Source organism: Tiliqua scincoides, chromosome 8 (assembly GCF_035046505.1).
Source record: "Tiliqua scincoides isolate rTilSci1 chromosome 8, rTilSci1.hap2, whole genome shotgun sequence".
NCBI classification, from domain to species: domain Eukaryota; kingdom Metazoa; phylum Chordata; class Lepidosauria; order Squamata; family Scincidae; genus Tiliqua; species Tiliqua scincoides.
This window is the reverse complement of record NC_089828.1, coordinates 30,053,589-30,067,755: the sequence shown is the minus strand read 5'-3', so window position 1 is coordinate 30,067,755 and position 14,167 is coordinate 30,053,589. Positions and strand designations below refer to the sequence as shown.

Below are 14,167 nucleotides of genomic sequence, written 5' to 3'. Positions count from 1 at the left end.
GGAAGCAGTCCTCAGCTGCTGAAACTGTGCTTTGGCAGGGAAGTCTCTACTTTGCTGCTCAGTGAGCTTGCCATGGACATGGATGCTGAGCTGTCATTGGCCTCTTTGTGGGCTTGAGATGTTGGTGTGGAGAGTTTGCTGTTTCTACAGCAGAAGAGGTTAGGCCAGTGTTCTTCAACCTGTGTCTCCTGACATACCATTTCTCATATTGTAATTAAGTACCACCAATACCTAAAATACCTGGGGCTGTGACGTCACTATGACATCACTTCCAGGTTCGCAAAGCTCAGAGTGGTCACTTCTCTAAGAAACGAATGAACTCATTCTTGCAAAAACTTGCAAGAACAGGACACAGCGACTGTTACTGGGAGCAAAGAAGCAACCACTGGCTCCAAGGCCTCTTGTGTACAACTGAACAATATCTCAAGTGGAAAACACTGGCTTAGGCCTGTCATTAGCACAGAACTACTCTTCTTTCTCCTCCAATCTCCCTCACTGGCTGTTGAAATTAATCCCTATCCTTTTGGTAGTGGAAAGCCTCCAGAATCTGATCTTTAGTCAACTGGGGAGTGTGACCTCTCGTCCCGAGGATGCTGGTGGACCAATACTGCTGAGGCGAGCAGAGACTTTTGGGGGATATGACAGTGCCACAGCATGCCTGACCAAAAGTAAGTTGATGCTGGGTGGATTCAATCAGGGAATATGAGACCTATGAAGCAGTGGGTGCACCCACATGCACACTCAGATCATAAGTTCTAGGCCTTTTCTGGTTAGTTAGCCCCACTGTAACATCCCCTCCCCCGCTGTTAGAAACTTGGATGTCTTCTGTCCCTAGGTATTGACAAATCCAATCTCTCAAGGGATGTCCTCCCCCCACACCTTGCTTTGGCTTGCCATTCGTCTGGCTATTGCTCTGTGGGGGAAGAGTCCAGAGCAGACGTTTCTGGACTTCATTTTGTTTCTGTTTGGGTCTCAGCTAAATCCTTTTCATTCTCACATAGCTCTTTGTCTCCTGCATTTTCCTGTTTAAATCTCGTGCAGTCAAGCAGAAAGTTGCTTTTGCACTCATAGGTAATGCTAGATGGTATACTCCTTTTTCCGTTGTATGCAGAGAGAGGAGTTTGGGTGGGTTTCCTCTGCATGCTGATGAATTCCTCTTTCACAGCTGGCAGTTTCAAGAATAAGGTCTATGGCAGAGACCTGTGGCTTCGAGAGCGCCGGGGCTCCCCTTCAACCAACCCAGAGGTGCTGCTCCAGGAACCCCCTTCTGCTGTGGATGAAGGGCTACGCTTGGTGAGTGAAGACTTCTTGAAATTTGCCCCCTTTGGCTGTTCACCAACCTGCCTGTGAAAAAGTGGTTTCTGCTCTTAGAAGTTTATTTATAGAATTGAGCATCATCTATACTGCTCATAAGATTTGCTCTGCATCTCAGCAGATCCAAATCTGCTTACAATTCATGCCATTAAAATTACGTATTTGCATAATTCACTTTGCTCTTCCTACAGTGTTTTATTTTTATAGTTATGCATTGTTCTGCTTTGATTGGTTGTGAGTCACCTTGGGTACATGGTAAAACGACAGACTACAAATTGATTTTGACTGTGGCTTTTGCCAGTCAGGGGGAGAGGGCAAGAAGCTTATAGCACACTGAGAGTTTGCCTGCAAGCTGTGGTATATTTTCAGTCACCCCTTTGACTTCTGGGCTGTTAACAGGCTTTATCCAGGACTCTTACCTGAAGGCTCACAGTGTGGCAGCTGTGCTGAAGTGGGCGTGGGTCCAGTTAGTGTCTGGCTGGGAGACCCCTTGGCGGCTTCTTGATGGCTAGCAGGCAGGACAGAAATGTAATAAATCAATGTATAAGCATATTCCTTGTACCCATAAATGAAGAATGAGGCCAGCATTATTGTGTGTTAAAAATTAATTAAATCACAGCTCTGTCAACCTGTGTGTTTTCTTTTGCCTTTTCTGCAGGGTGATAATGCAAGGTTGGAGTGTAACAGCAGCCTTCAGCTGCCATTGGAAACGGAGACAGAGGTACTGGGGACATCTTGATCTGCTGCTTCTCCATGTTGTAATACGGCAGTGGTTCCTAATCCCAAACTTGCCAGGACATCTGAGTCACCTGCTGCCCAGCATTGAGACTGTGGTGTGAGTCTCCAGATAGTGACAGGAGGCTCAGCATGGTGAACAGAGCTGCAGTGCATGAAAACCATATGTTGCAAAAAGCCCGCCTGTCTGTCTGTCTGTCTGTCTGTCTGTCCTGATCCTGTTATCACTTAGAGGCCCGCAATAGCCCTCAGAACCAGGAAGTGATGATGACATCACCACGTGACATATTCTGCATCATCACCATTCACTTCCAGGTTCTGAGGGTATCGCAGTCCCAGCAAGTTTGGGAACTGCTGGTATGAGGTATAGTCTGGCACAAATGAACTATGTGAATACATCTTGTATATTGGATAGAGGGGCTCTGGACTGGTGTTTCTCAACCAGCAGCCTTCCTCCTTGCTACTGTGCAGGAACTCCCCTCTTGTCTATGTACTGTATGATGTCTGCCCAGAGTGAAAATAAGGGGAGTGGTTTGTCACTAGGAGATGGTGTGAGCCAAAGAAGCTGCCTTGCACTAAGTCAGACCATTGGTCTAGTTAGCCCAGTGTGGTCTACTGTGATGCTCATCTTCAGGGTCTTTCTCAGTCCTACTACCTGAGATTTTTTGAAATGAGGATTGAACTAGAACCCTTCTGCATGCAAAGCATGTACTCCACCACTGAGTTATGACCTCACTCCCACTCCCACATCTGCAGCAAGCAAGTACTGTTTGGAGCAAGCCTAGTCTGGGCTGGAGGGGGGGGCTGCATGTTAGTGATTGTTGAATTCTAAGGGCATCCTCCTGGCCCTTGACTGTAGTCCTCGATGGTGGCTAATATGTGCTAGATGGTGTACAGAATTTTAATCCTTTCACTTGTCTCCTCAGCTTGTTCAGAGGATAAAGACGCTCTCACAATTGCTACTCAGTCTACAGGTAAGCTGCCACCTCCCCACCTCAAACATTCAACTTCCAAAACTTCTGTTCCAGAAGAATTTGAGCAAGGATTAGAGTGGCAGCCCGGGGTAGGTGTGGGAGCAGAGGCCAGGTAGGAGCAGTTGTGAAGGAGAAATCGGAGATTTTACTGTAAGTTATCCAGATGTTTTTCTCTCTGTCCATTATAACTTGAAATGCATAAGGGTTTTTTTGCTCAGTAACTGTTGGAATGCTGAATCTTGCACCAGATACTTTCGCGTAAGTGAAAAATTCATCTGCTAATTTTAGTGAGGGTTTGCTACTACAGAAGAGCAGGTTCAGGCAGTAGGTAGAGCCATCTGCTTGGAGGCATTCCAGACCTCCTATGTCCCTCATTTCTACATTAAACGTTGATATTCTTCTTGTATTCTTTTTGTTAGCTGCTTTGAGTTTTTATTAGAGAAAAGTGGGGTATATGTAGACAAAATGAATTTCCAGAAGAGAGGCTGAACAAGTTGTGTACATCTCTTCTTCCCTCCATCCCCCCTTTCCCAGGCAGTGATGGCCCAGCAGGACAGCTATGTTGAACTGCAGCGGAGCACCCTTGTTGACCGGGAGAAACAGTTCCGCCTGCAGTCCACACGTGGCAATCTGCTTCTGGAACAGGAGAGGCAGCGCAACTTTGAGAAGCAGCGGGAGGAGCTGGCCAGTGTCCAGAAGATGCAGAGCCAGCTGAAGTCGGAACAACAGCGTTGGGAACGGGAAAGGGACCGCCAGCGGCGTGAGATGGAGGCAGCTGAGGCCCAGCTACAGGAACGGGAGGAGGAGATGCGACAGCTGAAGGATCGCCTGGGCCAGGAGCGGGAGGAACTGGAGCGGCAACGGGAGGCTTACCAGCATGATCTGGAAAGGCTGCGGGAGGCCCAGCGTGCTGTTGAAAAGGAGCGCGAGCGCCTGGAGCAGCTGCGTAAGCTGAAGAAGCAGCACACAGTCTCGGGCACCTTTTCACCTGAGATGGGCCAGGTGAGTATTTTTGTTTGGGAAGGAGAAGGTTCCACCTCTTGGGTGCTTTCTCAGACTTAATTCTAGAATGGAAAAGTCAGACATACTGGGTTGGAATCACAGGACTGCATGATCTGGAGGCAGATTTCTCTGAGTGATGTATTCAGCTCTATTCTTTAAGAACCTAATAAGAGCCCTACTGGACTGGAGCAAAAGTCCATCTAGTCAGGCGTCCTGTTTCTAACAGGTGACGCAGCCCCAATGGGAAGCTCACAAGTTGATATATAGTGGGATATTGCCTATGCAGCTTTCATATGGCACTGATTACTAGTAGCCATAGAAAGACCTCTTCCATGAGTTTGACCAATTCCTTTTTAAAGCCATCTAAGCATGAGGCCATCACTACATTGTGTGACTGACTGTTAGGTGAATGAATTAAATTCTAAATGAATTACATATGATGTAAAGGAGGACTTCCTTTTGTTTGTCCTGAGTCTGTTGTATCAATTTTTGTTGGAGGGTGCCAGAGTTCCCATAGTATAGGAGAAGAAAAACTTATAGACTTCTGCTGAGGTGTCATTCCCCCACCCTTAGTAATCTTATTTTTTAAAACTTAACAACCCCCATGTTGCAGTTTCTTGGGTTTCAATTTTGTTTCCAAATGGACTGAGGTGGGATGGGGGGGGGGGTAGATATGCAAGTCAGCTGGCTCTCAGGGTTGATAATTGAATTAGATTTTCCTCTAAGTCCTCTTGAGTATGGTTGCAGGATGATCTGCCTTGGAAGGCCTTGTCCAGCTCCACCATTGTTGGATCTGTGGCTGTTTTTTCACTTCCCAGGCCAACTTGATCCACTCTGTCAGCTTCAATGGGGAAGGGCTGGAAGGAGGCATGCCACCTATGAAGCCAAGTGGTCGAGGCAGTGTCTCTGGGATGGACTATCTGGAGCGGACGGAACTGGCTCGTAGGGACAGTGCTGCCCTGGAGGGGCGTCCTGTGCTGGCTCTCAAGAACGAGGTGCCCATCCACCTCTTGAGTGCCACCAACCAAATCCAGAAGCAAGCAGCTGTGCAGCAGCAGATCCCTACCAAATTGGCTGCTTTCACCAAGGGCTCCAAGGAGAAGGGTAGCAGCAAAGCCGCCAAGGCTTCCCACAGAGCTGATAGCTCAGGTGAGTAATATAGCCCAAAGTGCCTGGAATTGGAACAGGCTTGGGGTTCTGGGGTTGACCTGGTGCCCAGGGATGCAAGTGCGGCTCACCTTGTTGGGGCCAGGGTGGAGGAGTGACATTTTCAAAGTAGATTAACGTATGAAGCTGCCTTACAGAGGCAGGCCCTTTGGGTCATCTAGCCCAGGATTGTCTACTGACTCCAGAATCAAAGTACTCTCCTCTCCACTCCCAATATACTGTTGTACCCATAGGGCGCAATCCTAACCCATTTTCCAGCACCAGCATAAGAGCAATGCAGTTCTCAGGTAAGGGAACAAACATCCCCTTACTTTGAGGAGGCCACCTTGAGTGCTACCCAACTGCAAGATGCAGCACATGTCCCATTGGTACAGCTATGCCAGTGCTGGAAAGTTGGTTAGGATTTGGTAAGTCTCACAAATTAAAATTTGGCTGATGTGGATTAATCAAAGATGCTTATCTGCTCGCTTGGCTTCTGGAACCAATTCAGTGTTTCATTTCTACTTCTAGCATCGGTTGACCTGAGGCAGCTGTTCCCTCCCAGGATGCCTGGAAAGGAAGAATCTGTGTCCCGGAGCAGGCGCTCCACAAGCCCAGTCTCTCTCCACAGCCAGAACATTGCCTTCTTGCCAGGTAGGTTTAACCTGAGAGACTCACTGGGCAAAGTAGGTGACCACATTCCACTCAACCACAGACTTCACCTTTCCTCCTTCTCCCAGGAGATCTACCCGGCCCTGCTGAGAGCCACCCTGAAGCAGTACCATCTCCCTCTGGCAACCTCTTCAAGCCCCACAGCGTCAATGCCCTTCTGCCCACCCAGGATGATGCCAGCAAGGAGGACGTTATCTTCTTCTGACTGGTGTGTTAAGAGGACCACTCTCCAGCCCAGATGAGTGGCTGGGACCTGGAGTAGGACAGTCTGTCCAGAGAAACCTTCAAAAGAGGAAGGTGGTTTGGCTTCTTCCAGATAAGGCTGTGGCCACTTGAATGTGCAGCACTGACCTGAAGACTGCCTGTTTTGTTCCTTGGAGTTGATACTAGTGGCTGTCTTCAGACTGCATGCTGTGGTGCTTTTTTCAGCAGCATATTGAACTGACATCTTGTGAGGGTAGGGTCTCTTTGGTTGTTCCTATTCCTCAAGTATATGCCTGCTCTTGGAACTGTTTAGAGGGCTTTCCTGAGAATGTTTTGAGAGGCCAAAGACTCTGTTGAGAAGAGGACCTGGGCAATGGTTGGGCTTTGAGGGATGGGTACACATACCCCCTCCATTAGTTTGTACAAAGTACCTTGCCAATTTAGCAAGTCTTGTCCTCATTCTGCAGACAGATCCACAGGGCAATTTGTGGGGCTGGAATGGTTGCTCCTGCTAAAGACTCTGGCTGTAACTGGCAGGGCCAACATATTGACTCATCACGCACAGCCCCTCTACAAAGACTGGGGAGTGCAGCACAGAGCCACTGTGGGTGCTGAAGTATCTGTGGCCCTGTGCCTGGAAGGAAAAGAATGAAGAACCTTGAAATTTAACCACTAATAAACTTGTCTCTGGGGTTGCTTCCTTAACCAGCTGGGTAGCATTCCTTCAGGAGTTGGAATGTCCTTCAGCTTGATTTGCCTCAGTCTTTCATGTTGCACTGCTCTGTATTGTGTATCTAGCTTTCTTTTGTGTTGATCTGGTACATGTACCTGTATCTGCTATTTGAAAAACCTTGAGCAAACATGGGGCTCAACATGGGGTTTATGGGCCATTGTTTCCAACTTTGCTGCATCATATGGGTCTTTCAGAAGGGACTGTACTGTGTAGAGTGGAAATGAAGTATGTCTTCCCTCATCACATATTTCCTCTGTTTCTTGAGGAGTGGAAATACCATGTGGATCCTGTCCCATTCCTGAGCTGTGCCTGCCCAGGTTGTTTGTTGCTTTTTGACCCTGTTGAATAGGGACACTGATTTGGAGCTACTTTGATTCTCAGTAGATGGAAGAGAAGGCAGCAGTGGGGCTAACCCTATAAAATACCCTTTCTCTAGCAGGTTATGGAAGGCCCTCCATGGCAAGAGACTCTTATGGCATTTAGGTTTATTGACTGCTTAAGGTTTAGTGTCAGTGGCAGATACAACTGGAAAATGGCTTGGTGTGTACCCACGGTTCCAGTAGGCAACTGGAAATGGCATTTGGTTGTATCTAAATAAGAAGCTGCCTTCCTCTGAGTCTCCCAGCTGGATTCACAGAAATGCACCTCTTTCCCTTCCTCCCAACACACTGGTGTTGGCTTCTTATTAGCTTTGTGATATTTGTGGGCCACATCTTGACTACCATTTGTGCCATGCTTATCAGTGTTTTATATTTTGTACTGAAAAAAATTGGAGCACTTTAGAATATGGGTGGCATTTTTAAAAAAAAGTGTCCATCTACAATCCACTCCAAACCAATTTCTGTCTGTCCTATGGAACAAGGTTTCCTGTAAAACGAATCCCCTTTCTAAGTCAGTTTGCCCTGCCTCCTGCAGATTGTCTTAAAGAAAAAAATCTTGTGTTCTATGCACCAGCTTGAATAAACCAACTTGCTGCTTCTTCAATGAGATTTAAGTTGGCATAGCATCTTAACATCCTTGTTGTTCGTTCACCCTCTACCCACCCATGCAAAGTGTGTACGTAGGTCCTGCCTTGCCAATCATTCCATCACAAACACTCCTTTGTAACCCTCTTAATTTTATTTGTAAAATTAATGGTTTTAAATGTCAAAATATTTTTTGTCAAATTTGTGCACTACTTTAATGATCAAATGGGATCCTGGCACACAAAATGATAGCAATGTTCTTGGGGTGTGTTTTTTTTTTTTAATGCAGCAATTGCAGTTGTATTTTTTCCACTGCAGGATGATTTCGGAATCTCAGATATGACTGAACTCTAAACCTCGTAGCAATTTTAAAAAAGCTTAAAAATTGAAAAACTGATACTGTCTTGAACTGTTACTTCTATTTCAAACTTTAGATTAAGCCTTGATTTGAAATTTTAAATCATCGCCTCATGTGCTGTCAGAGGTGTTTTGGTGTTTCATAAATGTGCTGTTTGGGGAGATACTGTTTGGGGCCAGTAGACCCTGCTAGGTGTGTTCAAGCTGTTGGTTACCAAGATAGTCTGTGTGAAGAAAAAAATCTAGAAGCCTTCTTCTAGAGGAATTTCAAGGTCAGCTCTATCTTTACTATCAACATTGCTGGAACATGTAATACAATTAAATTTTAAAAGCCAACCATTAATTCTATCAGAAAAGACTGTAAAATGCAAGGGAAGCATGTCAGCTCTAGGTATGAAGACTGTAAAAGAGATAAAAAACAAGAATACTTTCTTTTAGGTTGGAGGAATAAATGGTCTTATGTCTAGGCCACATGGTGGTGGGAAGAAAGGAAGAATGGTTTGCAGCAGGAAAGATAGCAGGGATAATGCCATGTAGTAAAAATGGTCTTAGACTTCAAAAGTAATCAGACGAGCAGGTCTCCTATTTTGTACAATTCACTTCCATTTATTCTGTCAGATATGTTACAGTTTTGAGAAGTTGTAAAAATCTGCTGTCTCATTTCATCAGTGACTCCTGATTCTTTCCCAAAAGAAAAAAATCAATAAATGTCTCTTCAGGCTAGATTTCTCTCCCACTAGGATAGGACTAGCTCTGCAGATTCCTTCCATGAGAGTGTGATGCCAGCATGAAGCATTGCTTCTTACGGAGAACACCCCAGAGAAAAAAATAGCAATTCATAGGGGCTTGGTTTCCAACCCCTAACAGTACCTTCTATATACAGTACCCCAGCTGTATCTCCATTTAGGATTTGGTTCAGAATTGCCTACCCTAACTGAGATCATAATTTTAACTTCTGCTGGAGTCCTATGAATGCACCTCTGATTTTTATACCATCCCAGAACTATCCCCTGCATAGCTTAGATAAACTCCAATGAGGGAAGAGATGGTCCCCATAAGGCCCACTAGCCACGGAGAGAACATCCCAGCCCACAGCAATCCTGGAGGCAGCCAGTGGATGGCATTGGAGAGGTCAGCCAGGTTGCTGATGATAGTCAACACTTCAGTCTTGGCTTTGGTCCTCAGTTTCTTGACGATTGAGTGGGAGGCAACACTGTTGAGGCAAAGGGAAGGCAGGGGAAGATCTCTAGTAAATGCACTCATCTTTTACTGCTTGGCCAGCTATTGTTGAGCAGAAACCACTGGTCCTCAGCAACTTGTGTATTTGGGGGAGGAGAAATTTACCTTTTGGGGGCTCCACTAGCTGAATTGAACACAGGAAGCTCTCATATACTAAGTCAGGTCGTTGGTCTTTCTGGCTCTGTACTAATTAGCAGCAGCTTTCGGGAAGACAGCAATCTTTCCTAGCCCTTACCTGAACATGATGCTAGAAACCGAACATGGGGCCTTCTGCATACACTCTGTCACTGAGCTACAATCCATTCTCCCAATTCCTTCTCTTGTCCCAAACAAGTAAGCAGCATGATTGGGCCTGAATTTGATGATGGAGCTGCTCCTTTCAATGGGCACAGGATGAAGCTTCTTTTAAAAGCCTGCTATGAGCTGGGGGGAGGGGAGGAAATGGACACCAAAGCAGAAAGTCTGCAGAAGAGGTGATTTCAGCAAATTCAGTGACACTTTCTCAACTAAACTACACAATGTCTCTTGCAGTGCTTCAGGAAGGGGGCTCTAGCTTGGCAAACCTCCAGTGGAAAACGTTTCTGTGGATGGGCAGTGATGAAAGCCAGAATAAACACCTCAATCTGATAGAATGCATCGTGATTGTTGTGGGAAGAGTCCTACCTGGATTGTGTCTTCAGCTTACTTCTTAACTGGGACAGAATTCTCAAAGAGCTGTAAAGCGAATGTAAAAAACAGATGTTGAGAGCAGGCCATACTCCTAGAGCAAGTTGGGGATGGGGATGGCTGCCCCTAAGTACTCGTTCAATTTCAGGACGACCTTTAAAATGGCAGGCATGTGAAAAAGGGACTGTCTTGAGAAACATTTCAAGACACAAGGATTCTGGGAATGCTAGATTCTTTCCCAGTTACAGAAGTGCAAAGTGATGAGGAAGGACTGGGGTCATGTCTCAAACCTTCAGTCTAAAGACTTTTTCTTTACCTCGCTTTCTTCCGTGTTCCTTACCGAACAATCCCCAGAAGCAAAGACACTCCCCAGAGTGCTGTGCTGAGTGCCCACCACTTGCTTGAGTTGGCATGGATGATTCTGGCATCAGCAGCCCATGCCACATGCTCACAGGGATAGTAGAGCTGGTCAGCAAGGTTATTGAGGACAGAAATCCAACGCACTGCAGCATCCTTTTCCTGCAATGCACAGATAGGTCAATGTTCAGCGCTAATCCCTAACTCTGTCCCCCACTCTGATCCCTTCAGGGAATTTCTTTGCCACAGTGTCAGCTAATATTGGGTACATGGGGAAAGGATAAGGCCCTCGGAATGCCACTTTGTCACAACTACACAACCAGCCAATGTTTCTGGACTTAGAACAGATCTGGGATTTTTGGAAAAGTGAACAGAGAGCATTTCAAACATGTAAAAATGTTAATCACAATCATGAGAATAGCAGAGCTTCTGGAGCAGAGATATGCTTCCTAGAAGCCATGGGACCAGGCACCTCTCCTCTAGAAATTAAGCTCTGCCTGGGGAGCAAAGGCTATTCCCTACTACGCCAATCCCTCATGCCAGGGTCAAAGGACGATTGCTGGTCCACGCTGCTTTTGCAAGGTTACTCTCCCATGATGTAAATAGACTATGCCTAAGAGGTCACTAGCCTTTTGCTGTGTGTAAGATAGGGAGATGCACTTTGATTTCATGCTTTCTAACCTTTGCAGATTAAAAATAGGTATGTTTGTTTTAAAATCATGTGAGAAAGGCAGTAGCAAGCAACTGGCATAAACAAGATTTTCTCTAGAGGACTGATACAGGACTATTAGTTGAAGGTACTCCTACTAAACTCTTTCAGATTATTAACTTTAAACTGGTACAGGCCTTACTCCCTTAATTCCACCAGTGATATACGATAGTCTCACAGTTCTCTTCAGTCTTCTTCACGTTCACACAGGAGTTAAGGCCCAGTTAAGTAAGGAGTTAAGTTAAAGTGTTTGATTGCAATCTTAATCTGCTGTGTCTTCCAAGTCTGTTACGTAACTTTGAGGTCTCAGCAAAGAGCAATTTCCAGACCACACAGCCCAGAATGTCAGAGTTGCTTGATCTGTGACCAAGCCAAGCAAAACTGAGATTCCAGAAGCAGATCTCCCTGCAAGTTTGGAGAGGGACAGATCAGCTCCTGGGGCTGGCTGGCTGACTTTAGTCTGAGTTTGGACCTATTTCTCCTTAGAGCCACTGGGCCCAATCAATGAGGGAAAAACTTTCTGCAGTAACTGCTGCTGCTGTAACTGCTTTCTATAGTAACCATGAACTGCTGCTGTTCTGTCCTTTGTACTGGTTCCGATCATCAAGACATGGCAAAAGCCCATGGTATAGAACAGGCATCCTTTATGGAAGAATAGTGATCTCAGCCTGTTGCCCTGCCCTTCAAGCATGCAAGGACCTATATGCTACAACTTAAAGCAATAGAAATACCATCAAGACTGGTGCTGTCATGTTAAGAGATAAGACTTCATGTGAAAGCTAAATTTTTAATTATGTGCAAGTTTTGGCACAGCCCTGAATAATGGCACTATAGCCAAAAATGCTACAGCTGTGGCACCTGGCGGGTGTCTGCTTGTCATATGAGTGAATTATTGCCTTTTAAAAATTCATAATTAAATCAGGGCTAAGACACAGTAATCAAGAATCCTTAAGAGATAAATTTTCTCAATACATGAACATTAATTTTTTTAAAGTTGTTTTTAAAGCATCCAGGCATAAAATATGTCAAGAAGCTGTTACAGGCACAGAGCTTCTAGCTCTAGAAAAAGTTAGCATACCAAACTTGCCTAGCTATCCATGTTTTTTCTGGAATGGCTTACCTTACTCCCTAACCCATATTGATGGCTATAGGTGAGCATAGCCAGATCATCAAACAGACGTAGGACGGTCCGGCAGTGGCTGAGCTGGGCTGACGCAGCAAGAAGGCCATGCCCAAAAGCTGATCCTGTGGGGTCTTTCCTAGTCAGAATCCCTCCAGCTAGCTGGCACCCATAGGAGAGGGTGCGTACCTTGAGGGGAAAGGGGAGGCAGGAAACAGGAAAAGAGAAAAAAAAATTAGTCTCTGTAAGATGCAAATACTTGTTTTCCGGTGAGGAAAAATAACACACATAATGAATTGCAACTGTGTGCAACTGAGGATAGTGGAAATAAATGACTAAAAAGTCAGAATGGTTGTACTGTAATGAATGTCAGAATGTTCCAAAGTAACATTTCATTTATGCTAGTTGTAACATCAATATTCATGGGAACCCTGCCACAGCCTGTCAGCCATGGAGTTAGTGACATCAGCACATTATCTGTGTGATGTCCAAGGAGCCAATCATCACATCCACCTAGCTCCAATGCTGAAGGCCAGTGAAGCACCACCAGGTTAAACTGAGGTGGGGTTGTTGCCCACTCAGCTAATGGGGAGATGTCCCAAGCAAGGATGCCACAGCCCACTCACCTCCTACAGGAGCTACTGTGGCATCAACAACAAAGGGGCAAAAACTGCTAGGAATTCCAACGTGCAAAGTTCAGCAGCACCCATCCAAAGAATGGATGCTCCTTTACAGAAGGGCAAAGCAAAGGTAGAAAGATTACCCCCTGGGAAGAGGGCAGCCCTATAAAATGAACACAAGCCTGTCCATGGCAAGGATTATGTGGCTTTGTAGGCACTAATCACCTGGAAGGAACCCTTCTGCCTGGAGGGGGTGTGGGATGAGTCATAAGGGGAGCCTCAACAGCATTCAGGCCAAACAGGCTGTTGGTAGCTTCCTGCAGGAAGATGCAGGTGGAGAGCCAAGTAAGATGAGTTTGAGCCCTGCCTGCCCAGGGACTTGAACGTCTGGCCGCCACCACACTTTAGGAAATGTAATGAAAAGGCCATGAATAGCATAAAAGAAGTATCAAAAAGTAAGTCTGCATCCTTGCTTGGGAGTGAGTCATTGAATTCATTGATCATTATGATGATTGGTGATCAATAAGTGATGATCAGTAATGATGAGGGGCTTGAGCTGCAGACACATCGCCTCCCACTACTGAGAAAAAAGGATACAGCCTGGTGGGGGGAAGAAGGAGCTAAGTGTGTGTGTCAGTCATTGTCCACTCTTCCTCCTCTTACCACGCGATCTCTGCCCCGGTACGTCTCCAGCACCGAGACCAGACTGCTGAACAGACCCCCCGCAGGCACCTCCATGAGAACGCTTCCTGCTTCGACTCTCTGTCCAATCCCTGCAGCCCAAGATTCCCACCCACTAGTGGGTGGGGTCTGGAAAGGCGAATCATGCAGGCAGAACTACAAGTCCCAGAAAGCTTTGCGCGCCCCTCTCTGAGGGGGGCCAAAGTGGGGAGTGTGTGAGGGGAAAGAGACAGGAGGGGGTTGAAAATAACGATTGCAGAGAAAGGATGAAGTAGTGTGTGGGGGGGGAGGGATAATGGAGGGGGAGAACTGTGTAAAGGAGAGAGAAATAGATTGGGGGAGACAATGAAAACCTCAAGTTTGCAATAATAACATTACAGATATATATGTATATTATATATGTACATTACAGTATATGTGTGTGTGTATATACCTACAAACATATACATTTATACGTATATATATACACACACAGAGTACATTTTTGTTCCATTTTTTAAAATATGGTAGAGTGGTTTTCTATACATGCATAAGAATAAACCCAAGAGAAACACATGAGGGAATTGAAAATGGACAGCAAGAACGAAAAGACAAAGTTTAGGGCAGCCATTTCCAACACTTTTCACCTCACGGCACACTCACAAGGCACTCAAACTGTCAAGGCACACCATCA

At 45.8% G+C, this 14,167-nt stretch overlaps 2 protein-coding genes across 3 annotated transcripts in view; one reads left to right on the top strand and one right to left on the bottom strand.

The window, feature by feature from the left end:
* ARHGEF18 (Rho/Rac guanine nucleotide exchange factor 18) overlaps positions 1-8,142 on the top strand; it is a 79,111-nt gene extending 70,969 nt beyond the window's left edge. For both annotated transcript variants that reach the window (XM_066636064.1, XM_066636065.1), the window contains 8 exons: positions 531-668; positions 1,166-1,293; positions 1,973-2,035; positions 2,976-3,023; positions 3,558-4,025; positions 4,844-5,174; positions 5,703-5,825; positions 5,912-8,142. In XM_066636064.1, the coding sequence (XP_066492161.1) occupies positions 531-668; positions 1,166-1,293; positions 1,973-2,035; positions 2,976-3,023; positions 3,558-4,025; positions 4,844-5,174; positions 5,703-5,825; positions 5,912-6,048 (1,436 nt within the window). In that variant the 3' untranslated portion in view covers positions 6,049-8,142. The remainder of the gene's footprint in view (positions 1-530; positions 669-1,165; positions 1,294-1,972; positions 2,036-2,975; positions 3,024-3,557; positions 4,026-4,843; positions 5,175-5,702; positions 5,826-5,911) is intronic.
* Positions 8,143-8,687: 545 nt separating this feature from the next.
* On the bottom strand, positions 8,688-13,559 carry PEX11G (peroxisomal biogenesis factor 11 gamma). The gene is made up of 5 exons (XM_066636066.1): positions 13,477-13,559; positions 12,194-12,382; positions 10,348-10,526; positions 10,005-10,055; positions 8,688-9,315 (listed from the first exon to the last, which is right to left on the bottom strand). The coding sequence occupies exons 1-5, from the start codon at positions 13,549-13,551 to the stop codon at positions 9,090-9,092; spliced, it is 720 nt and encodes a 239-aa protein (XP_066492163.1). The 5' UTR covers positions 13,552-13,559; the 3' UTR covers positions 8,688-9,089.
* Positions 13,560-14,167: the final 608 nt, after the last annotated feature.

Excerpts from the sequence above, each read along its gene's own strand:
- PEX11G (XM_066636066.1), bottom strand. The coding sequence starts at position 13,551 with ATGGAGGTGCCTGCGGGGGGTCTGTTCAGCAGTCTGGTCTCGGTGCTG. Across the intron at positions 12,383-13,476 it reads ACCGGGGCAGAGATCGCGTG|GTACGCACCCTCTCCTATGG; the intron begins GTAAGAGGAGGA and ends TTTCCCCTCAAG. Across the intron at positions 10,056-10,347 it reads TTGCTTCTGGGGATTGTTCG|CTCTTTGAGAATTCTGTCCC; the intron begins GTAAGGAACACG and ends TTCGCTTTACAG.